Raw genomic sequence first — 26595 nt, 5'->3', positions numbered from 1 at the left:
GGAAGAGACCAAGACCGATATCCAAGCTGTGGTCAGAGTGGTGGTCGCGGAGGCCATGGCAACCATGCAGGTGGCCCTAGGCAAGACCAAAAGGTGACTGGAGGCCCAGGGGAACACCATTAAAGAATTAGAAAAAGCCTCAACAGCCGAGAGCAAACGGATCGCCACCCTGGAGACATAAATAGCGAGGTTGGTCAGGACACAGAGGAGTCTGCAGGGGAAAATACAGGACCAGGAGAATCATGGTGCTAAAACTTTAGAATAGTGGAGCTGCCGGAAGGGATCGAAGGCAGAGACCGCACGGACTATGTAGCCCAGATGCTGGGAAACCTGGTGGGAAAGGGACAGCTTCCCCAACCGGCCAGAAATAGACAGAGCCCACCGGTCGCTCCGGCCAAAACCCAAGGGGGAGGACACGACACACGGCACACAACATCAATGGGGGCGACAGTCGACAGTTAGGGGAGTAAACGGGGGTGGGGGCAGTAACAGGAGAGGGGGAAGAGGGGGAGGAGGGGGGAAACATAAGGACACGGGTAGTAAGGGCATAAGTCTGGCTACAACAGGCCACACGTGGCTACTTGAAACACAAAGGCACCGTTAGCAGCCACTTTGGTAGGTTCCTCAACAAAGAGAAACCCCGGAGTGCAGGGGCTCACATACATGGTGTACACACTGTTGGCTGCCATGCTGGGTGGCCCCTGGACAAAGGGAAACCCTGGAGCACAAGGGCCCAGCCTCATGGTGAGAACAGTGACCACAGTCATTTTGGATGGCCCCCTAACAAAGGCAAACCCCTGAGTATAGGGGCACATCCGCAAGGCAAGTATGGTTGATCCCGGAGGAGTAGGGGGGGGACAAAAATACCCCAGCAGAATAATCACCTGGAACATCAGGGGACTCAATGACCCAGTGAAAAGATCCAGATTCTTTGCCCAGCTGAAAAGTATGAAAGCTGACTCAGTCGTCCTCCAAGAGACACACCTGAGGGTGAAGGACCGACTACAGGTAAGGGTGGGCTTGGTGGGACAGACCTATCGTTCCTGCTAGGGAGTGAGAGCCAGGGAGGTAGCTAAACTATTAAATAAGAGGACAACGTTTATAGCGACAAGGAGGGTTACGAACTTTGGGGTGCGGTACGTCAAGGTCAGCATTGTCCTGGTCAACTTGTACTCGCCTAACTGGGATGATAAGGATTTTTTAAAATAGAAGACCATGGTGGAAATCCCGGACACCGACACACACCGACTTATCATTTGGCGGAGGGGGGCACTTGGCGTAAAGGGCCCAGTAACAGACAGGTCGACAGGGAGGACCTTCAACATGGCCAAAGAACCCAACATATTTATGGAGCAGATGGGCAGTGGACGCATGGCGGTTCACCCAGCCAGGAGAGAAGGAGTTCTTCTTCTCCCAGGTAAGGGGAGCTCCTCACAAAGAGAAAGAAGCCAGAAATGGACTTCAACCTGCTCTCCACTAGGAAAGCAGTGCACCAACTCTGCCAGGCACGGAAGACGCTTTATGAGCACGGAGACAAAGCCAGCCCCCTGCTGGCTCACCAGCTGAGAAAGCAAGCAGCCATTAGGGAAATAGCTCAGATCAGAAACAGCAGAGGCAAACTAGTAGAGTCGGAAAAGGTCAACGAGGCATTCAAGGCATTCTACCGAGGACTGTACACCTCCGAGCCCCCCGCAGAGGACTTGGGAGTGAAACAGTTCCTCGATGGACGAGTCATACCAGTTGTGGGGGAGGATAGGAAGCCGGGGCTGGAAGGACCACTAGAACTGAGACACGTCATGGAGAGCATCAACTCCTTGTAGGCGGGGAAGGCACCGGGACCAGATGGGTTCCAAGCGAACATCTACAAAACATTTATCTATAGCAACACTGGCCTCAATCTCGTTGATACCGCAGAAGGACAAGGACCAAACAGAATGCAGGTCCTGCAGATCCATTTCGCTAGTAAACGTAGACCGAAAATATTGCCCAAAGTCCTAGCCAAGCGACTGGAGAACTGCATACCAGAAGTTGTGTCAGAAGATCAGACGGGCTTGTTAAGGGTAGACATCGAAAATCAGGCACCTGGTAAACATGATAATGACCTAACTCAGGGAGAGAACACCAGGTGTGATTATCTCCCTGGACGCAGGTAAGGCCTTCGACAGAGTCGAATGGAAGTACCTCAGAGGTACTGAGGAGATTCGGGCTTAGAACGGGATTCACCGCCTGAGTGAAATTCCTGTACAGCGCTCCCATGGCGATCATACGGACGAACACCACCAACTCTAAGTACTTCCAGCTGCATAGAGGCATAAGGCAGGGGTGTCCGCAATCCCCGCTGCTGTTCGCCCTATCGATCGAGCCACGAGTGATCATGCTAACAGCAGCAAAGAATTGGAAGGAGATCCAAAGGAGACAGAGAGCACATATTCTCACTCTATGCGGATGACCTGCTCTACGTCACAGACCCACAAAGCAGCATGGAGGGAATCCTGGCACTCCTGAAAGCGTTTGGAACCTTCTCGGGCTACAAACTCAACCTGAGAAAAAGTGAGATCTTCCCTATCCACCTTTGCCTTAAATGACCTCTCCCTTCACTATGGCCTTCAATTCCTCCCAAACCACCAATGGCGAGACCTCCCCATTTTGATGAAACTCCACATACTCCTCCATCACCCTCCCCCCTTGATGCAAAAGTTTAGGTCCAGTGCTTCTCCAAGATCACATCCACCCAGTGCGGTGCATGATCTGATATCATGATCACGGAGTACTCTGCCTTCTTTACCCCAGCTAGCAATGCCTTCCCTACACAAAAAAGTTGATTCTCAAACACACCAAGTGTACGGAGGAGAAAAGCGAATATTCCCTCTTACGCGGATGCAAAAATCTCCACAAATCAATCCCGCCCATCTCCTTCATAAACCCTCCGAACACTTTTTGACCCCCATCATCTCCACACGAGGGGCCGGGCAAGCGCGACCGGGATCTATCCATCCTCGGGTCAAGCACCATATTCCAATCCTGCCCCCGCCACCATATTATCAGCTGGTGAGTATCCAGGTGATGTACGGCTGCTAACATCCACCTTATAAACCCAGCATCACCCCAGCTCGGGCATACATGCAGACCAACACCACCAACCTCACCTTCAGTGCACCCGATACAATCACGTACCTGCCCACTTGATCCGCCACCACCTTCTCCATTTGGAACATCACATGCTTACCCACCAGTATAGCCACCTCCCGGCGCCCCGCTATCAAAGCCAGAATGGAACACCTGGATCACCCAGCCTTCCTCAACCTCATCTGGTCCTTTCCCCTCAGATGGGTCTACGTCCACTTTCACGCCCTTCAGATACAAGAAAACTTGCACACTCTTCACCGGTCCCCCTAACCCTTGTAACGGTCCACGCCACCACTCTGACCAGGAGTCTCTCATCACCCCCCACCAATCATGGCCATCCTTCCACGTGTCATGTGAGAGTACCTTTAAGAAATGGGCGTTTATCAAATAACTGTAGTGGGTGTACCTTTAAGAAATGGGTGTTTATCAGATAGCTGCAGTGATGTCTGTGTGGGTGGAGCTGGGCTGTCTGTCTTTCACTTTTGTTTTTGAGCAGACAGCTACAGGGTGTGTTTAGTTTCGGTTTGCAGATTGGGAGCTGCATCCAGCAAAACCAGGTGTAATTCTGATTTCTTTCTGTATGAAAGGAATGTATTCAAATCACTTGCTAATTTAAAAGTGATAACTGCTCTCAGTAGAGAATTTAAACCTAATGTCTGTGTTGAAGAGGGTATTTGTCTTATGGATGTTGCAAGGAAAGATTAAGGGTTACTTATAGAATATTGTATCTGTGGGGATGATTGGTGTTGATAGTTGTTAAGATGTTTACTGTGGGTTTATAAAGTGTTAACTGGTTTCATAAATAAACATTGTTTTAATTTAAAAGTATTTTAGCTCTCCGTTGCACCACACCTGTAAAGTAGGCCCGTGTGCTCCCCATAACCATAAACTATTAAAAGTTGTGGGTCAGGTGAACTCCATGATACACTTTGGGCTTCTCTAAACCCTGGCCCATAACACACGCTCCGCCTCGTTAGCTGAACCCTGCCCTTGTCACTGACCTCCTCCCGATTCCCAGAAACCCCTCCGTCACTTCCTTTTGAAAACACCTCACCCAGTTATCGTCCCCATTCCCCCTCAATTCACACTTCCCAGGCCCATCGAAACCTGCCCTTAAGAGTTCCAACAGCCCCGGCCCTTCCCCTGGCCTCACTCCCATTCAATAGCCAACATTGCGTTTGCTAGCGCCATGGCCCCTGCCAGAGCCCCCTCTTCTACATCAAAAATGAAACCACACTGATCTCAATGCCCTCCTCATCCTTCTCATCCCCATTACATCCAAACAAATCCCAAAATAAAGGTTTTTAAAATAAATTTAGAGCACCCAATTAAGGGGAAATTTAGCGTGGCCAACCCACCTACCCTGCACATCTTTGGGTTGTGAGGGCGAAACCCACGCAAACACGGGGATGTGTAAACTCCACACGGACAGTGACCCAGAGCCGGGATCGAACCTGGGACCTTGGCGCCGTGATTCAGCAGTGCTAACCACTGTGCCGCCCAACCCACAATAAAGTTATCCATAACACCCACACACAAAAAAAATACAAATCAGAAAAAACAGTCCAAAACCGCCAAAAGTCCAAATTCAGCCCAATCCCAGGCCTTCTTCTGCCTTCACAAATGCCTCCGCCGTTAACTCAAAATAATAGTCTCTGCCATTGTACGCGACCCTCAGCTTCGCCGGGTAGCCTACACCAATCGCAGGTTGTGCTTATACAATGCCACCCTGAGCCCGTCTAAAGGCCGCTCGCCTCCACTCTGCGAAGTATTCTGCAGGCCTCTCGCTCTCCAACCCTTCGGGCACACCTACGATCCTCAGGTTATGTCTTCACGACCTGTTCTCCACATCTTTCACCTTGGCTGCTGATCTCTGCTACCCTCCACAGCTCCTCATCCACCGAGGTGAAATGGTGACTGTGTCATGGCAAAGCCTCCTCCATCCCTTCATTTTCTCCCCCCTCCTCCCATACCATCGTTGATGTCCTCACCAACTCCTCTCTCACCGAGGCAAGGGTCTCTCCCACCCACGCCTTAAGTGAGGCCACCATCACCGTCACCTCTGATGCTTTTCAAAATGTTTTGCGAACAGCCGTTCAAACTCCACAGCCATAACCTCTGTTGTCTGCTCTACTGTGATGGCCGCGGCCCAACCAACGGGATCTCTCCCACTATCTTTCCTCCTGCTGCACCCCTCACAACGGTCGGCGACGGACTTTCGCTCACTGTCTTCTTCCCTGAATTCTTCTTGCCAGTTTTTGACGTTCTATAAATGCTCTAGACCTTCCCCCAGCTCCTCATGAACAAACATTCACAGAAAACGAGACTAAAAATGCCATAATAGACAGCTCTGGCAGGAGCCACCAAACATGTGACATCCACCTACATGCCGCAATTGGATGTCGCTTTTTAGTAGTATATTTGAGGGTTCTAAGTTGATATGTCGTAGTTTCTCTTGGTAATTGACTAGGTTAGGATTATTCTCGCTGGAGTTCAGAAGAATGAGAGGGGATCTCATAGAGACTTATAAAATTCTAACAGGATTAGACAGGGTAGATGCAAGGAAGATGTTCCCAATGGTGGATGTGTCCAGAACCAGGGGTCACTGTCTGAGGATTCAGGGTAAACCATTTTGAACAGAGATGAGGAGCCATTTCTTCACCCAAAGAGTGGTGATCCTGTGGAATTCCTTACCACAGGAAGTAATTGATGCTAAAACATTGAATATGTTCAAGAGGCGGCTAGATATAGCACTTGAGGAGAATGGGATCAAAGGCTATTGGGAAAAAGCAGGATTAGGCTATTGAGTTGGATGATCAGCCATGATCGTGATAAATGGCGGAGCAGGCTTGAAGGGCCAAAAGGCCTCCTCCTGCTATTATCTTCTATGTATCTATGTAAACAGTTTCTGGTACTAATGAAATGGCTGTGCTAGTGTCCAGCTCCATGTTCATTGGTTGTCCGTCCAGTAAAGGAGTGACCCAGTAGTGGTTTGTTGCGCTCACAGTGGCCAATATATACGACAGCTCGTCATCTGACTATGGTCGTTTGTTGTGCCCTTTTTGTATAACGTGGATACTTTTCCCTCTATTTAGTTTTTCATTTGGTGTATTTGGTTCTTGCATTCTATAACTCGTGTTTGAACCTTGTTTCTTCCTCCAACAAGCACATTCAATGTGTTCCTTTTTACCACAGTTCTTGCATTTTGCATTTTTATTCCAGCAATCAGTTGCTGTGTGCCCAGTTTTTGCACATCAATGACAATTTCGAACCTGTGTCTATGTTCCGGTCTCAGCCGGAATTTCATGGATTTAAGTGGTCAAGCTTAATTGTTGTGCTTCCTTAACTGCTAGTCCCATATAGATCAGAACTTCTAAATAAAAGCAAATTACTGCGGATGCTGGGATCTGAAAACAAAAAGAAAATGCTGGAAAATCTCAGCAGGTCTGGCAGCATTTGTAGGGAGAGAAAAGAGCTAACGTTTCGAGTCCAGGTGACCCTTTGTCATGACTTCTAAAGCCTCCTTTAGGTCTAAGTTGATCTGTGTTAACAAGCTTTTCTGGAGAGCTTTGTTTCTTAATCCACACACAAGTCTGTCTCTAACGGTGTCGTTCAGGACATCTCCAAATGCACAGTATTAAGCTAATTTATTCAAAATAGCTACAAATTGTGTAATTGATTCAATTTCTTGCTGGTTACATTTGTGGAACCTGAACCAAAGTTTTTTTGTGGTATTTTTAAAGGATAGGGTTGCAGACCATGATGTTACAAACAAACAAGAGCTTTATTGGAAAAGTTTTTACTCAACAGGCTGCTAGACTAGACCAGTGTTTTTCAAACTTATTTTCTGGGGAACCATTTTTACCAAACGCCGACCTGTGGGACCCACGCTGGCCGACCTTCGCGACCCACCATTTTCTCTCACCTTTAATGCAAGAAGTGAGCCTGCTCGGTTCACAGGAGGAGAGGGCTATGCGCATATTGGGTGCAGGATTCAGTCGGTTCCTTTGTGCTGTCTTCATCTTAGTGAGGACGGAAAATCCAACCTCGCACATGTAGGTCGTTGTGAAGGGCAAAAACAACAAAATGTTTGTTTTACTCAGCTCCAGATACACCTCGGAGAAACTACTCCAGAATTCTGACAGCCTCATTGACTTGTGCGGTGTTTTTAATGTGCTGTCACAGCTGAGGCGCAGAAGTTCAGTTTCTTCATTTGGAGTCAGCTGCAAGTTAACAACTGATTCTGGGGTCCCAAACGCAAAGGGATTTTTCACTCACCTCTTCTTTCTCGAATCTTAAACTTCTCTTCTGGAAAGTAGCGACCACAATTGCTGATCAGCGCAGCCAGATGCAACTGAATAAGGCTTGCCAGTCCATTTACAGTTTCCTTATTAACGCTGTTTTCTTCGATGTGTCGTAGCAGTGTGGGGAACATGTAGTAATTTTGGCTTTGCATTCACAATTGCCAAACTTTCAATTACTTTTGGGAAGCTTCGATTTCTTCACAGTGCTGAAACCAATCATCATCCTTCCCTTGCAATTTGAGATTCAGTTCATTTAGAAATGAAAAGATGTCTGCAAGGTAAGACATAGTTAACATCCAAGTTTCATCAGGAAATGAATAAGCCAGAGAGGACAATTTCTCGAGGAGGAAAGCGTGGATTTCAGTTTGTAAACTCCGAGTAGCACCCGACCCCTTGACAGCCAATGTACTTCTGTGTGGAACAATAAATGTGTGTGCTCAGCCCCCATATCGGAACACAGAGTCTCAAAAAGTCTGGTATTGAGTGCGCTGCTTTTAATTTAATTCACAACTTTCACAATTCCTTTCAACACCACTTCAAGATCGGATGGAATTCCTTTTGATGCCAGTACCTCACGGTGAATAAAACAATGAATCCAAACAATGTCCTGACCAGCTGCCTCCTTAATCCTTACTATAACTCCGCTGTTTTTCCCAGTCATGTTGGCTGCTCCATCGCTTGTGATTCCTCTGCAACGAACCCAGTCAAGCCCGCACTTTCCAACCACAAAACTATTCAATGCTTGAAAAATCTCTGCGCCAGTCCTGTGGGTTGATAAAGTCAGGTAGCACAGCAAATCCTCAACAAATTCATTGTGCCAAACATTGTGTAAACTAGCAAGGTTGCACAGTCTGAAATGTCTGTCCTTTCATCCAATTGTATTGAGAACTACTGCCCTGATTGTAAAAAGAAATAAGCTGGGCTTCTAAATTCTCAGCAATATCACAAATTCGGCGAGCCACTGTGTTATCACTAAGTGATAACATTTCACTTTTTCAACGAACCGCTCATCTATGAGCATACAAACCATATCTAATGCTGCAGGGAGAATTAATCCCTCTGCTACAGTGTGGGGCATTTTCTCTTAGGCTACACTGTAAACTACCATGTAAGAGGCTAATTGTACTTTGGCGTTCAATGTAACATTTCTGCTGAGGACTTCAGCTGACGATTTAAGTTCTCGTTGCATCCTTTGAAAAAAATCTAGAGGTTTGTCCTCGAATTCACCATGCCTTTGACGTTTTGAGGGTTTTAAACTTAAATTCCCAGCACTTCCCTGCATATAACACACATGGGCCTTGCATCCTGATTTGCATTGGCACAATTAATAAATCCATACCTTAAAAAATCATCTTTATACTGCCCTGTGTCTGATTTCAGCTTCTTCTTAATGGGCTGTTCACCAGAGGCCCTGGAGCTCACACCAGCACTGCTTTGTCCTGTTGTGGACCCTCCTGAACAGCTCACACAAGCACTGCTTTGTCCTGCGGTGGATTCTCCCGAGCCACTCTGTCCAGTAGGTTTAGTTGTGAGATCCGGGCCTGTTTGTGTCTCTGGTCCTCTCTTCCTTTTTACAAAACAATCCATTTTAAATTATACTTGTTTGCTGCTGACAAAATGAAGGAATCGCAATCACGGCCACAGCACGTGACTTTTGACGTCAGCGTTCGGGGCATGTGGCCTGCTCTCTGCCTCGCTTCAGGCAGGAAGGTTGCATTGAATTATTTTTTTTTTAATCTTCTCCTGGGTCAGGAGGAGGCGGTGCTCCTCACTGGGCTTTGCGCATGCGCACTGATGAACGGGCACGCATGTGCAGTGCGCCCACATTTCTTTAGCTGGTCGCGGCCGTCATTTTTAAAGCCACTCGCTGCCGGCATTGTTAAAAACCGGCTGCTGCGGCTGTTGTGTGTGAATTCCTGCGATCGGGAATGCCGCGATGGATGGTTCCGCGAAACCCACGACACTCGCCCACAACCCACCCGCGGGTCATGACCCCCACTTTGAAAATGCCTGGACTAGACTGACTGTTAGTCTGTCCAAAGTCCCAATGACATCATCAATACGACACTTGATCAAACTCTTAAAGTGACCTTGTTCCAACTTGGGACAAACATGAACACATAACAATTACCATAGTACAAGTTGGGCCATAGCCCAAGAGGAAATAAGGTGAGACAATAGCTTTCTATTTAGAATTAATTAGTGGGCCGTTTGCCAAGCAAGACAAAGCAGTACAGTGAGATTAGAAAGAGGATATGTGAATGATAAGTGTCAGCATCTTACCTTACAACTTAAAGAGGCAAAGTCCTTTTCTATCCATATGATTTCTGATTTTGCCTAGATTAAGAGTCATAAATTAAAATGCAATTTAGATCATCACATAGCCCCCAAATTATGCACATCTTCCTAATATTCAGATCCTGAAAATGAAGGCTTTATCTCGTCTGAGACAGTCCTAGTTTTGCTGTTATGTCACTGCTAACTCTACAGGCTTCTCCCTTGCTCACTGATAGTACAAGAACCTTGCTTAATATGCAACACTGCACAGTTTTTATTTGGTTTCAGTCACATGGCTCATGATGTGATATTGTAGCAACATGAAATAGAGAGTAAGAAATTAAATTGAACCACTGGAAGAGTCACCTGGATTTATTTTCATTCTGGCCAGCTAACTATAACAAATGATTCAATTCATTTACAATTGAAGCTGTAACATACAAACAAACAATTTTGGAGCAGGTGTATGCCACTCAGCCCCTCGAGCCTGCTGCACCATTCAATGAGATTATGACTGATCTGATTGTAACTTCAACCCGACAATCCTACTTATTCCTGATAACCTTTCACCCCCTTGTTAATCAAGAATCTATCGAGCTCAGCCTTAAAAATATTCAAAGACTCTGCTTCCACTGCCTTCTGAGGAAGACCGTTCCAGGGATTCATGACCCTCAGAGAAAAGAATTCTCCTCATCTCGGTTTTTAAATCATTGTTCTAATTTGACTAATTATGGAAGCAATCGTTACCAAAGCAGATTGTAACGGTATGTTTTTCCAACTCACCAAGGCTTCTTGGGCAGCCCCTAACCCAAACCCAAAACTACTCCCATCTAGGATAAGGGCAGCAGATACATTGGAACTCCACCAACTGGAAGTTCCCCTCCAAGTCACTCACCATCCTGACTTGGAAGTATATTGTCATTCCTTCACTGTCGCTGAGTCAAAAACCTGGAATTCTCTCCCTAATAGCAGTGGGTGTACCTATACAACATGGATTGCAGTGATTCAAGAAGGCAGCTCACCACCACCTTCTCAAGGGCAATTATGGATGGGCAACAAATGCTGGCCTAACCAGTGAAGCTCACATTCAGTAAAAATGAAGTTTACAAAAAAGATTTCTTCCCAATGTTCTCTTTACTAGGAGCCAAAAATCCGTGGTGCATTATAATTCTTTGGGCATCACCTACCCTATTGTTACTTTGCCTATGCGGCCATTCTTCTACGTGTCAGCATAGACAACAAATGTTGATAAAATGATCAACAATATAAACATCATAGGGGTCACTAATCAGTGGCAGGAATCCCAGCTGACTTTTCCATCCGTAGACCAGGAGTGCCAAAGGTAATTGGCGTCCCAGCTAAGGTCAGTTAATTCAGCACAAACTGGTGGTTACATTTTATCCTGGGCAGGACCTTTACCAACTCAACCAACAAGGAAGAATAAAACTAATTCAAAGAATGGTTTCATTTTGTACATGTCCAAATGCCTTCAGGGCACAAGATGAAGCAGAGGCTTGAGTAATTTGGGCCAGACGGGGAGCCTTAACTGAATGGCTGTCAATCATTACGGCTAACCACTTAGAATCGCCAAACTCTCTCAGTTCCACTCCATGAGAGAGAAATAAAATTCTATCAAGGCACTTCTGTGTACGTGGCTAACCCCCGTCACAGATGGGACTCATCTTCCCGGAAGTGAGAATAAAAGTATCACAGCAGCCTAAACTGGGTAGAATGACTCAAGTTATAAGATTAAGATTGAATTCTTAATTATCAAGTACTAACTTGCCTCTTGCAACCTGGTTTCACTGCCAAACAGCGTCTTCAGCATACTGTAGCAGCTAGTGACAACCAGCTATGTCCGCAAAGAAGTCACAGTAAAATTACACAAGTTAGCCTTCAATTTTTAGTCAGCATCTTGTGCAATTTCCTTGTAAAAACCACAATGGTCACTCAATGCGCACCACCTAATTCAGATACTAAGCGCCAGTTCTTTCATTGAAATGATGCCTTATTTTGACTAAAACTGTACAGTCTTTTATCCTTCAGCAATCAAACATTTCTAGCCAATTAGTTAAGCCCTTTTCAGGAAACCTGAAATTGTCGATGTCCTGCTGCTGATCAATAAAATATGTCACTCTTTTGATGAAAAGGCACTGGAAAAAAAAGAAAGAATTTTTTGAATCGCAAGTAATTTTTAATTTGTATATTTCTGGGAAAAATTTAAAACTGTCTTCCAGGATTTGCAGAATTCAGTATAAATGTCATAAGGCCTCAGAAAAAGATTGAAACATTGCTGTTTTCCACCTCAATCATTATTTTCACTGTTATTGAGGACCCCTCACTCCACAGTAGGGAATATTGAAGTCATCCAGTACTAACATCGTGGACACTTTTAGACCAGAGGGGAAATATTTTCACGCAGAGGGTGGTGAGCATCTGGAACAGGATGCCAGAGGCAGTGGTAGAGGCGGGTACAATTTTTTTAAAAAAACAGCTGGACAGTTACATGGGCAGGGTGGGTATAGAGGGATATGGGCCAAATGCAGGCAAGTGGGACTCGTTTAGTGATAGAAGCTGGGCGGCATGGACAAGCTGGGCCGAAGGGCCTGTTTCCATGCTGCAAACATATATGACTCTATGACTAATGTAGAGCAGGTGAAAAGATTTCCAATCAGATCTTACAGCGTTACCTATTACTTGCATAGTCCTGTTCCAGCACTCTCAATGCCAAATGCTCACCATAGATCCTAAACTTCAAAAGAATGTTATCGTGCAAACAAATGAATATAAAGAGACCCATACAATTATCTTGTATATTAAAATGTATCATTGCATTCAGATGTCTTGACTTCTACTGGCTAAATAAAACATATACAAGTATCAACGCTGTATAACCGTTTTCAGCAAATCACCAAGTCACAAAGTACTACTCCTGTGAGGATTCTTAAAACGTAATAACTATAGCACGAATCAATAATCACAACTAATCTCCCCCACTTACCTCTGATGAATGTATATTACAATTATCTTGTATATTAAAATAGAGAACAAAAATAAGAGAACAACATCTACCTGTCTGCTCAAACGCAGATTTGATGTGTATTTGTTTCAACGCCAGAAGTATAGCGGGTAAGGCAGATGAACTTAGAGCACTTATTAGTACTTGGAATTACGATGTTGTGGCTTTTATTGTTATTGAGGACCCCTATTGAGGAAGGGCAGGATTGGCAGCTGGAAGTTGGAGGATATAGATGCTTCAGGAGAGATCGAGGGTGATGTAAAGGGGTGGTGGTGTAGCATTACTGGTTAAGGAGAATATTATAGCCGTACTGCAGGAGGACACCTTGGAGGGCTCATACAATGAGACAATGAGGCAATCTGGGTAGAGTTCAGAAACAGGAAGGGGGCAATCACAATGTTGGGTGTTTATTACAGGCCCCCCAACTGCCAGTGAGAGATAGAGGAGCAGATAGGTAGAGAGATTTTGGACAGGTGCAAAAGTAACAGGGTTGTTGTGGTAGGGGATTTTAATTTTCCCTATATTGACTGGGACTCACTTAGTGCTAGGGGTTTGGATGGGGCAGAGTTTGTAAGGTGTATCCAGGAAGCCTTCTTGCTGCAATATGTAGATAGTCCAACTAGGTAAGGGGCAGTACTGGATCTGGTATTGGAGAATGAGCCTGGACAGGGGGTTGAGGTTTCAGTAGGGGAACATTTTAGGAGTAGTGACCACAATTATGATAACATTCGACAGGAATTGAAGAATTTGGATTGGGTGCAGCTGTTGGATAGTAAATCAACATCAGACATGTGGCAGTCTTTCAAGCGACAGTTGATGAGGATTCAGGAAAGTCACATTCCTGAGAATGAAGGATAAGTATGGGAAGTTTAGGGAGCCTTGGATAACGAGGGATATTGTGAACCTCGTCAAAAAGAAAAAGGAGACCTTTGTACGGTGTAGAATGGTGGGAACAGTCGAAACCCTTGAGGAGTATAAAGAAAGTAGGAAGGTACTGAAGCGGGAAATTAGGAAGGCTAGGAGGGGTCATGAAAAGTCCTTGGCAAGTAGGATTAAGGTGAATCCCAAAACTTTTTATTCATATGTAAAAAGCAAGAGGGTGGCCAGGGAAAGGGTTGGACCACTTAAGGACAGTGGGAGGAATCTATGTGTTGAGCCAGAGGAAATGGGCGAGGTACTAAATGAATACTTTGCATCAGTGTTCACTAAAGAAAAGGACTTTGTGGAAGATGATTTTTGGGTAGGGTGTGTGGACAGTCTGGATCATGTTAACATCAAAAAGGAGATGGTATTGGGTCTTTTAAAAGATATTAAGATGGACAAGTGTTCAGGGCCAAATGGTATTTACCCCAGAATACTGAGGGAAGCAAGAAAGGAAATTGCTGGGGCTTTGACTGACATCTTTGTATCCTCATTGACTATAGGTGAGATCCCAGAGGACTGGAGAATAGCTAATGTGGTACCGCTGTTTAAGAAAGGTAGCAGGGATAACCCTGGAAACTATAGGCCGGTGAGCCTCAAGTCAGTGGTAGGTAAATTATTGGAGAGAATACTCGGGGATAGGATTTATACCCATTTGGAAACAAATGGACTCATAAGTGATTGACATTATGGTTTTGTGAAGGGGAGGTCGTGCCTCACTAACTTGATCGAGTTTTTTGAGGAGGTAACAAAGATGATTGATATGGGGGGGGCGGTGGATGTTGTTTATGTGGACTTCAGTAAAGCTTTTGACAAGGTGCCTCATGGCAGATTGGTACAAAAGATGAAGTCACACGGGATCAGAGATGAGGTGGTAAGATGGATACAGAACTGGCTCGGTCACAGAAGGCAAAGGGTAGCAGGAGAAGGGTGTTTTTCTGAATGGAAGGTTGTGACTAGTGGTGTTCCACAGGGATCAGTGCTTGGGCCGCTTGTTGTTTGTGGTGTACATAAACGATTTGGAGGAAAATGTAGCCGGTTTGATTCGTAAGTTCGCGGATGACACCCAAAGTTGGTGGAGTGAGAGATAGTGTTGAGGACTGTCAGAAGACACAGCAGGACATAGATAGGTTGGAGACTTGGGCAGAGAAATGGCAAATTGGTTTAATCTGGCCAAATGTGAGGTAATGCATTTTGGTAGGTCTAACAGAGGGGAAATATACCGTAAATGGCAAAACTCTAAGGAGTAAAGAAAGTCAGAGAGATTTGGGCATGCAGGTCCACAGATCTTTGAAGGTGGCAACACAAGTGGACAAGGTAGTCAAGAAAGCATACAGAATGCTTGCCTTCATTGGACGGGGCAGTGAGTATAAAAACTGGCAAGTCATGCTACAGCTGTATAGAACCTTGCTACGGCCGCTCTTGGAATATTGCACACAATTCTGGTTTACCAGGATGTTGCCTGGTCTAGAGGGTATTAACTATGTGGAGAGGCTGAATAGACTCGGACTGTTTTCGTTAGAAAGACGGAGGTTGAGGGGTGACCTGATAGAGGTCTACAAGATTATGGGGCATGAATAGACAGGATGGGCAGGCACTCATTCCCAGGGTGGAGGGGTCAGACACCAGGGGGCATAGGTTTAAGGTCTGTGGGGTAAAGTTTAGAGGAGATGTGCAAGGCAGGTTCTTTATGCAGAGGGTGGTGAGTGCCTGGAACGCATTGCCAGGGGAGGTTGTGGAAGCAGATACATTAATGACATTCAAAAGGTATCTTGACAAACACATGGCTAGGATGGATATAGAGGGACACGACAGTTGCCATACCAGGCTGTGATGCAGCCAGATAGGATGCTTTCTATGGTGCATCTATAAAAGTTGGTAAGAGTTAATGTGGACATGCCAAATTTCCTTAGTTTCCTGAGGAAGTATAGGCGCTGTTATGCTTTCTTGGTGGTAGCGTCGACGTGGGTGGACCAGGACAGATTTTTGGTGATGTGTACCCCTAGGAATTTGAAACTGCTAACAATTTTCATTTCATTTCTCCACCTCGGCCCTGTTGATGCTGACAGGGGTGTGTACAGTACATTGCTTCCTGAAGTCAATGACCAGTGTCATGATATGCAGACACACACAATGATATACAGATAGGCAGCTAATGGACACAGAGAACAGGACATGACCAATAAGCAGGCAGGACACTCAGGGGTGGGATCTGACTATAAAAGACACGAGGCACTCACACACCATCTAAAAGACACGAGGCACTCACACACCGTCTCTTTCCACTGATGAACATCTAGAGAGTCAGTCAAGGGTGTTGTTACAATCTCACACCTCCACCACGTGGCTAAGAGCTAGTCTGGTTCAGTCAGACAGAGTAACCACACTTAAGTTAGCAGAGAGTCGAACTCACAGATAACTGTGCTAACTGTGCTATTAGTTCAATAAACCTGATTGAACTAACTTCAAGGTCTGGAGTATCTTTCTGATCTAAGCTGCATCCAGTTGCAGCCAGTGTTAGACCAGTGTACCTAACACGACAACCAGCTCTTTAGTTTTGCTGGCATTGAGGGAGAGATTGTTGTTGCTGCACCACTCCACTAGGTTCTCTATCTCCCTCCTGTATTCTGACTCGTCGTTATTCGAGATCCGGCCCACTATGCTCATATCGTCAGCAAACTTGTAGATGGAGTTGGAACCAAATTTTGCCACGCAGTCGTGTATGGACAGGGAGCATAGTAGGGGGCTAAGTACACAGCCTTGCAGGGCACCGGTATTGAGGACTATTGTGGAGGTGGTGTTGTTGTTTATTCTTACTGATTGTGGTCTGTGGGTCAGAAAGTCGAGGATCCAGTTGCAGAGTGAGGAGCCAAGTCCTAGGTTTTGGAGCTTTGATATGAGCTTGCACTTTCTCCCCGTGTCTGTGTGGGTTTCCTCTGGGTGCTCCAGTTTCCTCCCACAGCCCAAAGATGTGCAGGTTAGGTGAATTGGCTATGCTGAATTGTCCCTTAGTCTCCAAAAGGTCAGGTGGGGTGACAGGGTTACAGGGATAGGGTGGAGATGAGGGCTTAAGCAGGGTGCTCTTTCCAAGGGCCGGTGCAGACTCGATGGGCCAAATGGCCTCCTTCTGCATTGTAGATTCTATGAGGTGTTGTTAACCTTACTGTTTGTGGTCTGTGGGTCAGAATGTCACGGAATCAGTTGCAGAGGGAGGAGCCAAGTTTCAGGTTCTAGAATTTTGATATGAGCTTGGCTGGGATTATGGTGTTGGAAGGCAGAGCTGTATTCAATGAATAGGAGTCTGATGTAGGAGTCCTTGCTGTCGAGATGATCTAGCGATGAGTGTAGGGCCAGGGAAATGGACCGGTTGTGGCGGTATGCGAATTGCGAATTGCAGTGGGTCAAGGCGTTCTGGGAGTATGGAGTGATACGGGTATCGAATTCCGCAGATTCACAACCCTTGGAGGTCAATCATCTCAGTCCAGGGTTTACTGCAGGAATTCCCCAGGACATAACCATCTTCAGTTGCTTCATCAATGAACTTCCTTTCATCATAAGATCAGAGTTTGGATGTTTGCTGATGATTACAATATTCAGCAACATTCACAATTCCTCAGATACTGAAGCAGTCCTTGCCCATATACAGCAAAATCTGGACAACTTTCATGCTTGTACGTGACAAGTAACATTTGTGCTACACAATTGTCAAGCAATGACCATCTCCAGCCATATCCCCTTGACATTGAATGGCATTACTATTGCTAAATCCCCCACTATCAAAATCTTATGGGTTACCATTGACCAGAAACTAAAATTGACCAGCCATATAAATACGCTGCCTCTATGAGGTCAGAGGCTAGGAATTCAGTGGCAAGTAACTCACGCCCCTATTCCTGAAAGCCTGTCCACCATCTACAAGGCATAAGTCAGGAAAGTGCCGCCCCCTTTGCCCATCTGCCTATCCTTTCGATAGGACACATATCCTTGGATATTTAGATCCCAGCCCTGATCCCCTGCAGCCACTCTGCAAGTGGAAAACCTGGCAGAGTTTTTTTGGGGTTATTCGGGAGGTACAACAGAAATTCATCCCAAGGAGGAGGAAACATGCTAAGGGAAGGACAAGGCATCCATGGCTGATGAGGGAAATCAAGGACAGCATAAAAGCTAAAGAAAAAGCATACAAAGTCACGAGGATTAGTGGGAAGCCAGAGGATTGGGAAGTCTTTAAAAACAAGCAGAGGACAACTAAAAAAAGCAATAAAGGGGAGAAGATGAATTATGAGTGCAAGCTAGCTAGTAATATAAAGGAAGATAGGAAGAGTTTTTTTCAATATATAAAAGGTACGAGAGAGGCAAAAATAGACATTGGACCACTGGTAAATGTGGCTGGAGAAGTGATAATAGAAAACAAAGAAATGGCAGACGAACTGAATAGTTACTTTGTATCAGTCTTCATGGTAGAAGACACCAGTGGGATGCCAGAGCTCCAAGAGAACCAGGGGGCAGAGGTTAGTGCAGTGACAATTACTAAGGAGAAGGTTCTTGGGAAACTGAAAGGTCTGAAGGTGGATAAATCACCTGGACCGGATGGACTACACTCCAGGGTTCTAAAAGAGATGTACTTCTGAGGCTATATAAGGCTCTTGTAAGACCCCATTTGGAGTATTGTGAGCAGTTTTGGGTCCCGTATCAAAGAAAGGATGTGCTGGCCTTGCAAAGGGTCCAGAGGAGGTTCACAAGAATGATCCCTGGAATGAAGAGCTTGTCGTATGAGGAAAAGTTGAGGACTCTGGGTCTGTACTCGTTGGAGTTTAGAAGGGTGAGAGGAGATCTTATTGAAACTTACAGGATACTGTAAGGCCTGTATAGAGTGGATCTGGAGGGGATGTTTCCACTTGCAGGAAAAGCTAGAAGCAGAGGAAACAATCTCAGACTAAAGGGACAATCCTTTAAAATAGAGTTGAAGAGGAATTTCTTGAGCCAGAGGGTGGCGAATTTGTGGAACTCTTTGCCGCAAAAGGCTGTGGAGGCCAAATCATTGAGTGTCTTTAAGACAGAGATAGATAGATTTTTGATCAATAAGGGGATCAGGGGTTATGAGGAGAAGGCAGGAGAACGGGGATGAGAAAAATATCAGCCATGATTGAATGGCGGAGCAGACCCGATCGGCCGATTGGCCTAATTCTGCCCCTCTGTCTTATGGTCTTATGAGCTGGAGAAGAACTTGCAGTAGGAGGGGGGAGGATCCTGTTGTCATGGTCCATGTAGGAACCAACGCAGAACCTCTTTCCTCGTTCTACCTATGAGCTCGGTACCAAATTAAACAACAGAATCTCCAAGGTTATAATCTCTGGATTATTATCCAACTCCTGTGCAAATTGGCATGGGGTATATAAAATTCGAGAGATGAATATGTGGCTCAAAAGCCTGGTGTGGGAGAAGTGAATTTTGGTTCATGGGGCACAGTCATCAATACTGGGGAAAGTGGGAGTTGTACCATTGGGACAGCCGAACTCAGAACCATGCTGGGAACCAGTAGTCTTGCAAACCACATAACTAGGGAATTAGAGAGGGCTTAGATAAAGTGGTCAAAAAGGCACATGGGATACTTGTCTTTAACAGCCGGGGCATCGAATAAAGCAGCAGGGAGGTTATGATGGAGCTGTATAAAATGCTCGTCAGACCACAGCTGGAGTACTATGTACAGTTCTGGGTGCCTCACTTTAGGAAGGATGTCATTGCACTAGAAAGGGTGCAGAGGAGATTCACCAGGATGTTGCCTGGGCTGGAGCATTTTAGCTATGAAGAGATGCTGGATAGGCTGTGGTCGTTTTCCTTAAAGCAGAAATGGTGTACAAAATTATGAGGGATAAAGACAGGGTAGATAGGAAGACATTTTTACCCTTAGTAGAGGGGTCGATAACAAGGGGGGGGGGGCATAGATTTATGGTAAGGAGATTTAAGAGGGAGATTTGAGGAAAACGTTTTCACCCAGAGAGTGATGGGAATCTGGAAATCACTGCCTGAAAGAGTGGTAGAGGCAAACATTTAAGAAGCAGTTAGATGAGCGCTTGAAACGCCACCGCGTACAAGGTTACGGACCAAATGCTTGAAAATGGGATTAGAATAGATAGGTGTTTGATTGCCAGCACAGACACAATGGGCCGAAGGGCCTCTTTCCATGCGGTCAAGCTCTGGGGCTCTAAAGCAAATGGCAGCATTGTAAAGCAGCTATTTGAGTAATGACACCCAGAGAGTGACAGGAAAGGACAGAGTGTACAAACATTTAAAAAGAGCTGCGACTTCCAGTGTAAGGGGAAGACATGCATGAGGTGGCTCCATCTGAAGAAATGTTCTTTTTGTCCTTTTCCTTGAGCCACAAGTCGTTTATTCCTTGCAAACTCATGAAGTTATCGGGTACAGTTCTCTCTTTGCTGAGATGCCCAAGAAAAATAAAGCTAAGAAAGTTTTGAGCAGAAACTCTTCGACGTAGTCTGAAGCCTCTCAGGGCTCATTGGGAGGTACAATGGCAGAGACGGCTTCTTTCTTTGCATCCACTCCACTAAAGGCCATGGCTCTCACTGGTATTTTGAAGAATGAGTTCAAGAAACACAGAGAAATCGTGCTGGAGGATTTAAAAAGATCAATCGCTGAGTCCACTGAATCACGATTAAGAGCATGGAGGCAACTTTATTGGACCACAGTGATCAGATTACCGTGCAATTAGGAAAGTTTAAAAAACGACAAAAGATAACCAAATAATGAGAGCCGGGACTTACAGTGGCATGTTGTAGGGGGAAGACGTGGACGCGGTAGCTCTTGCTAGGGTACTCACTTTTAGTCCTTTTCGCAAAGTTTTAGAGGGCATTTTAGTTTAAAAACTCACATATTTAATAGGATAAGGAACTTACATTGGTGAATTGCCCAGTAAACTCATGGAAGGCTGAAAGTAGACATTCGTCAACAGAGTCAGAAGCCTCTTGGGGCTGGTCGGTGGAAAAATGGCAGAGGCGGCATCTGGGACTCCACTAGGGGGTCCTAAGATGGGAGAGGGAACATCACAACTACAAATGGGAATGCCACGCCATCAAGTTTTACCAGGATGTGGGAGTGGAGCGGCGAAGAAACGGGCTGCGTTCAAATCCAAGGCCGCCCTTTACAAAAGCAGAGTCCGGTTTGGGGTGCTGTACCTGGCGCAGCTAAGAGTGACTTTTGAGGGAAATACTTTTTTTTGATGCACCGGAGAAGCGGATTCCTTTGTAAAGAAGCATAGACTGGGCGTGGGGTAATTGAGGTTTTTGGAATTTTTTTGGAGTACTATGTTTTAAGGGGTTTTATGTTTTGTGAGGTTTTCTTCATTGAACCATAACATTTTTGGATATTGGGGATGGGCATGTCGCTATGTGGAAATGGTGGGGTTAATTGTTCATATTTGCATTTTTCCGTTGAATATTTTACAAGTTGGACTTAGGTCTGGGGCTTCGTTTCATGTTGGATTTTTGTTCTAACTGTTGTGAAAATATATAGCTCCCTCCTGGAGCACTATGTTTTAATGAGTTTTATGTTTTGTGAGGTTTTCTTCATAGAATCATAAAATTTACAGTGCACGAGGCCATCCAGCCCATCAAGTCTGCACCGGCCCTTCGAAAGAGCACCCTGCTTAAGTCCACGCCTCCACACTATCCCTGTAAACTAGTAACCCCACCTAACCTTTAGGACACTAAGGGGCAATTTACCATAGCCAATCCACCTAACCTGCACATATTTGGACTGTGGGAGGAAACCAGAGCACCCGGAGGAAACCCATGCAGACACAGGGAGAAAGTGCAAACTCCACAGTCACCCGTAGCCGGAATTGAACCCACCCCAAAACTTCCATGAGCGTGACATAATTTGAACCCGCAACCTTCTGATCAGGAGTCAGATGCTTTACCGTTGCCCCAAAAGCCCACTCATGATGCTTCATGAAGGGGAAATCATGACTGAAAAATGTATAAGATTTCTTTGTGGTGGTAATGTGCAGGATAGATAAAGGGGATGTAATGTATTAGAGTTTCGAAAAAGTGTTTGATAAGGTGTCACACAAAAGGCTACTTAAGGTAAGAGTCTATACTGTTGGGGTCGTATATTAGCATGGATAGAGGATTGGCTAACTGATGGAAGACAGGTTTGGAATCAGAGGTGCAATTTCAGGATGCCAGCCTGTAACTAGTGGAATGCCACAGAGATCAGTGCTGAGGGCACAATTATTTACAATATATATTAATGACTTGGTTAGGGGAAGTGACTGTACTATTGGCAAGCTTGCAGAATACAAAAAAAAATAGGTGGGAAAGCAAGTGGTGAGCATGACAGAGTCTACAGAGGGATATAGATAGACTGGTTAAATGAGTGGATAAAAATGTGGCAGATTATATATAATGTCGGAAAATGTGAAGTTATATACTTTGGTAGGAAGAATAAAGGAGCTGAATATTATGTAAATGAAGAAAGACTGCAGAAAGCTGTAACACATGGAATTTGGGGATCTTCTCGCATAAATCTCAAAAAGCTCACATGGATGTTCAGCAGGTATCAGGGAAGGCAAATAAAATGTTGGTCTTTATTTCAAAGGGAATGGAATATAAAAATAGGGAAGTTTTGCTTAAAGAGTTCCACACTGTAACACTAATTATACTTAGTGTTCTAATTATACAAGTTAGACCACACCTGGAACACTGAACAGTTTTGGCTCCCTTATCTAAGGAAAGATATACTGGTATTGGAGGCAGTCCAAAGATGGTTCACGACATTGATCCCGGGTATGGTGGGATTTTCTTATGAGGGGGGGGTTGAGTAGGTTGGGCCTGTACTCATTGGAGTTTAAGAATGAGAGGTGACCTTATTGATGCATATAAGATTCTCAGGAGGCTTGACAGGGTAGCTGCTGAGAGGTTGTTTCCGCTTGTGGGAGAGTTTAGGACCAGAGGGCACAATTTCAGAGTAAAGGGTCACCCATTTAAGACAGAAATGAAGAGGAATTTCTTCTCTCAGAGGGTAGTAAATCTGTGGAACTCTTTACCGCAGAGGGCTGCAGAGGCTGGTTCTTTAAATATGGTCAAGGCTGAGATTGGCAGGTTTTTAATCAGCAAGGGAATTAAGGATTATGAATGTAAAGCAGGAAAGTGGAGTTAAGGATTATTAGATCAGTCATAGTCTCACTGAATGGTGGAGCAGACTCGGTGGGCTGAATGGCCTACTTCTGTTCCTACGTCTTATGGGCTTTTCGAAGTGACTGATTCTGCAAGCTACTGCTCCTCAAGTCAGAGGCTGATTCTCTCCTGAGTTAATTGCATTATTTTGCTGCTGAGCCTTATCAGCAGCAAATGTGGCAGAGCAGCAGTATTTTTATGTATCATATTCACTTGTTGTGGGCGTCTCGGGTTAAGCCAGAATTTATTGCCCATCCCTAATTGCTCCTATTTAAAGAAGATGGTTTTGAGCAACCTTCTTGAATCACTGCAAGGCATGTGGTATAGAATACACTTACAGTACTATTACGAAGGGTGTTCCAGGATTTTGACCCAGCGAGTGAAGGAACTGTCTGAAATGGTGGAGCTCAAACCTGTGGCCTGAGCTGATCCACAATTTCTCACTTATTAAGGTCACATTTCAGAACTAAACGCTTTGCAGCCAAAAATAGCAACACTCAACTCAGCAGTAGCCCAAATCCACATCTCATAAACAGCCCATCCCTCAATTAGGTTAAGCGCCTCAACCCTGCCAATAGAACCACAGAAACATTTTGGTGCAGAATCAGCCCATCATGTCTTCGCCAGCCATAAAAGTGAAAAAAGCTTGCCACTCATTTTAATCCCATTTCCCAGTGTCCACAGCCTTGCAGGTTACAGCACTTCAGATGCAGATCCAGTACCTTTTAAACGAGTTAAGCATTTCAGCCTTAACCATCGACTTAGGCAGTGAATTCCAGACTCCCAGCACCCTCTTGAGTGAAAAAGGCTTTTCTCGTGTTCTTTATAATCCTTCTACCAATCATCTTAAATCTATGCCTGCTGATAATTGACACTTCGCGAGTGGAAATCAAGTCTCTCCTGTCTAGGCCTTTCATAATTTTGCAAACCTCAATTAGGTCACCCCTTAGCCTCATCTGCTCTAAGGAAAACAACCCTAGCCTATCCAATCTCTCCTCACAGCTGCAATTTTCAAGCCCTGGCACACTCTTGTAAATCTGCACTCTCTCCAGAGCAATTATGTCTTTCCTGTAATGTGGTGACCAGAACTGTAACAAAACACCAGCTGTGGCCTAACCAGCATTTTATACAGTTGCATCATTACATCCCTGCTTTTATATTCAATACCTCACCTAAGAAAGGAAAGCATTTCATATGCTTTCCTGACCACCTTGTCCATCTGTCCTGTAACCTTAAAGTACCTGCAGAAATGCACTCGAAGGTCTCACTTCCCTCTCAATATCTTCTGGTTGATTGAGGAACCCCTTGCTTTGTTTGCCCTCCTCAAATGCATTACCTCAGACATTTCGGGATTTAATTCCAATTGCCACTTCTTTGCCCACTCAACCAAACCATTGATATAATTCTGGAGTCAATACTATCTTCTCACTATCAATTACACAGTCAATTTTTGTGCCATCTGCAAATTTCCCAATCATGCCATCCACTTTTAAGTCTAAATCATTAATATATACAGCAAACTGCAAGGGTCCCAATGAGCCCTGCGGGACACCACTGGAAACAGCTTCCCATTTGCAAAAACATCCATCGGCCAGCACTTTTTGTTTCCTGTCACTGAGGGAGGTCATGCCCAACAAATCTGATTGAATTTTTTGAGCATGTGACCAGGTGTGTAGATGAGGGTAGTGTAGTTTTTTTTTTATAAATGTTTTATTGAAAATTTTTTCCCAAACAACAATTTTTCCCCTCTTACAAAGCAAACGCAACAATAACAATACAGAAATTTTAAACAATACACAAGTAACAAAACCCCTTTATCTTCGACCTAAACTAAACCCCCCCCCCCTCCCTCCCCCTGGGTTGCTGCTGCTGGTCATCTGTCTTCCCTCTAACGTTCCCCTAGGTAGTCGAGAAATGGCTGCCACCGCCTGGTGAACCCTTGAGCCGATCCTCTCAGGGCAAACTTTATCTGCTCCAGTTTAATGAACCCCGCCATATCATTTACCCAGGCCTCCAGTCCGGGGGGTTTCGCCTCCTTCCACATGAGTAGGATCCTGCGCCGGGCTACTAGGGACGCAAAGGCCACAACGTCGGCCTCTTTCGCCTCCTGCACTCCCGGCTCTTCCGCAACTCCAAATAGAGCTAACCCCCAGCCTGGTTTGACCCGGGCCTTCACCACCCGCGAAATCACTCCCGTCACTCCCTTCCAATACCCTTCCAGTGCCGGGCATGCCCAAAACATATGTGCGTGGTTTGCCGGGCTCCCGCCACACCTCCCACATTTGTCCTCCACTCCAAAGAACCTGCTCAATCTTGCTCCCGTTATGTGTGCTCTATGTAGCACCTTAAATTGAATCAGGCTAAGCCTGGCGCATGAGGAAGAGGAATTTACCCTGCTTAGGGCATCAGCCCACATACCCTCCTCTATCTCCTCCCCTAGTTCTTCTTCCCACTTTCCTTTTAGTTCGCCCACCGACTCCTCCCCCTCTTCCCTCATCTCTCGGTAAATCTCTGACACCTTGCCCTCTCCGACCCACACCCCTGAAAGCACCCTGTCCTGTATCCCCTGTGTCGGGAGCAACGGAAATTCCCTCACCTGTTGTCTAGTAAATGCCCTCACCTGCATATATCTCAAGAAATTTCCCCGGGGCAACTTATACTTTTCCTCCAATGCTCCCAAGCTCGCAAAAGTCCCATCTATAAATAAATCTCCCACCCTCCTAATTCCCAACTGGAACCAGCTCTGAAATCCTCCATCCATTCTTCCTGGGGCGAACCCATGGTTGTTCCTGATTGGGGACCCCACCAGGGCTCCCCGCACCCCTCTCTGTCGCCTCCACTGTCCCCAGATATTCAATGTTGCCGCCACCACCGGGTTCGTGGTAAACTTTTTAGGTGAGATCGGTAGCGGCGCCGTCACCAGCGCCTCTAAACTCGTCCCTTTACAGGACTTTCTCTCCAGTCTTTTCCACGCCGCTCCCTCACCCTCCATCATCCATTTACGTATCATTGCCACATTGGCGGCCCAATAGTAATCGCCCAAGTTCGGTAGTGCCAATCCTCCTCTGTCCCTACTACGCTGAAGGAACCCCCTCCTTACTGTCGGAACTTTCCCTGCCCACACGAAGCTCGTGATGCTCCTGTCTATTTTATTAAAAAAGGTCTTAGTGATTAGTATAGGGAGACATTGAAATACAAATAAGAACCTCGGGAGGACCATCATCTTAATTGCTTGCACCCTGCCCGCCAGCGATAGAGGCTGCATGTCCCACCTCTTGAAGTCCTCCTCCATTTGTTCTACCAACCGTGTCAGATTAAGTCTGTGCAAGGTTCCCCAGCTCCTAGCGGAGGGTAGTGTAGTTGATGTAGTTTACATATATTTCAGCAAAGCTTGAGAAGGTCCCACATGGGAGACCTAGAAAGAAGGCAAAGGCACATACATGGGATATAGGGTAACTTGACAAGGTGGATTCAAAATTGGCTTCGCTGTAGGAGACAGAGAATCATAGAATTTACAGTGCAGAAGAAGGCCATTCAGCCCATCAAGTTTGCACCAGCCCTTGGAAAGAGCACCCTACTTAGGCCCACACCCCCACCCCATCCCTGTAACCCCACCTAACCTTTTTGACACTAAGGGACAATTTAGCATGGCCAATCCACCTAACCTGCATTTCTTTGGACTGTGGGAGGAAACCAGAGCATCTGGAGGAAACCCACGCAGACACGGGGAGAAAGTGCAAACTCCACACAGACAATC

At 45.6% G+C, this 26595-nt stretch overlaps 1 protein-coding gene across 2 annotated transcripts in view; it reads right to left on the bottom strand.

Annotated features, from left to right (window-relative positions):
• rps6ka1 (ribosomal protein S6 kinase a, polypeptide 1) overlaps positions 1 to 26595 on the bottom strand; it is a 491911-nt gene that overhangs the window by 314256 nt on the left and 151060 nt on the right. Inside the window, exon 3 of one of the 2 annotated variants that reach the window (XM_072501006.1) lies at positions 9714 to 9767. The exons of the other annotated variant lie outside the window; for it this stretch is intronic. Within the exon in view, the coding sequence (XP_072357107.1) occupies positions 9714 to 9767 (54 nt within the window). The remainder of the gene's footprint in view (positions 1 to 9713; positions 9768 to 26595) is intronic. 2 annotated transcript variants of the gene reach the window in all.

The sequence above is a fragment of the Scyliorhinus torazame genome, chromosome 1, assembly GCF_047496885.1.
Source record: "Scyliorhinus torazame isolate Kashiwa2021f chromosome 1, sScyTor2.1, whole genome shotgun sequence".
Classification (NCBI taxonomy): domain Eukaryota; kingdom Metazoa; phylum Chordata; class Chondrichthyes; order Carcharhiniformes; family Scyliorhinidae; genus Scyliorhinus; species Scyliorhinus torazame.
This window is presented reverse-complemented; position numbering and strand designations above follow the sequence as displayed.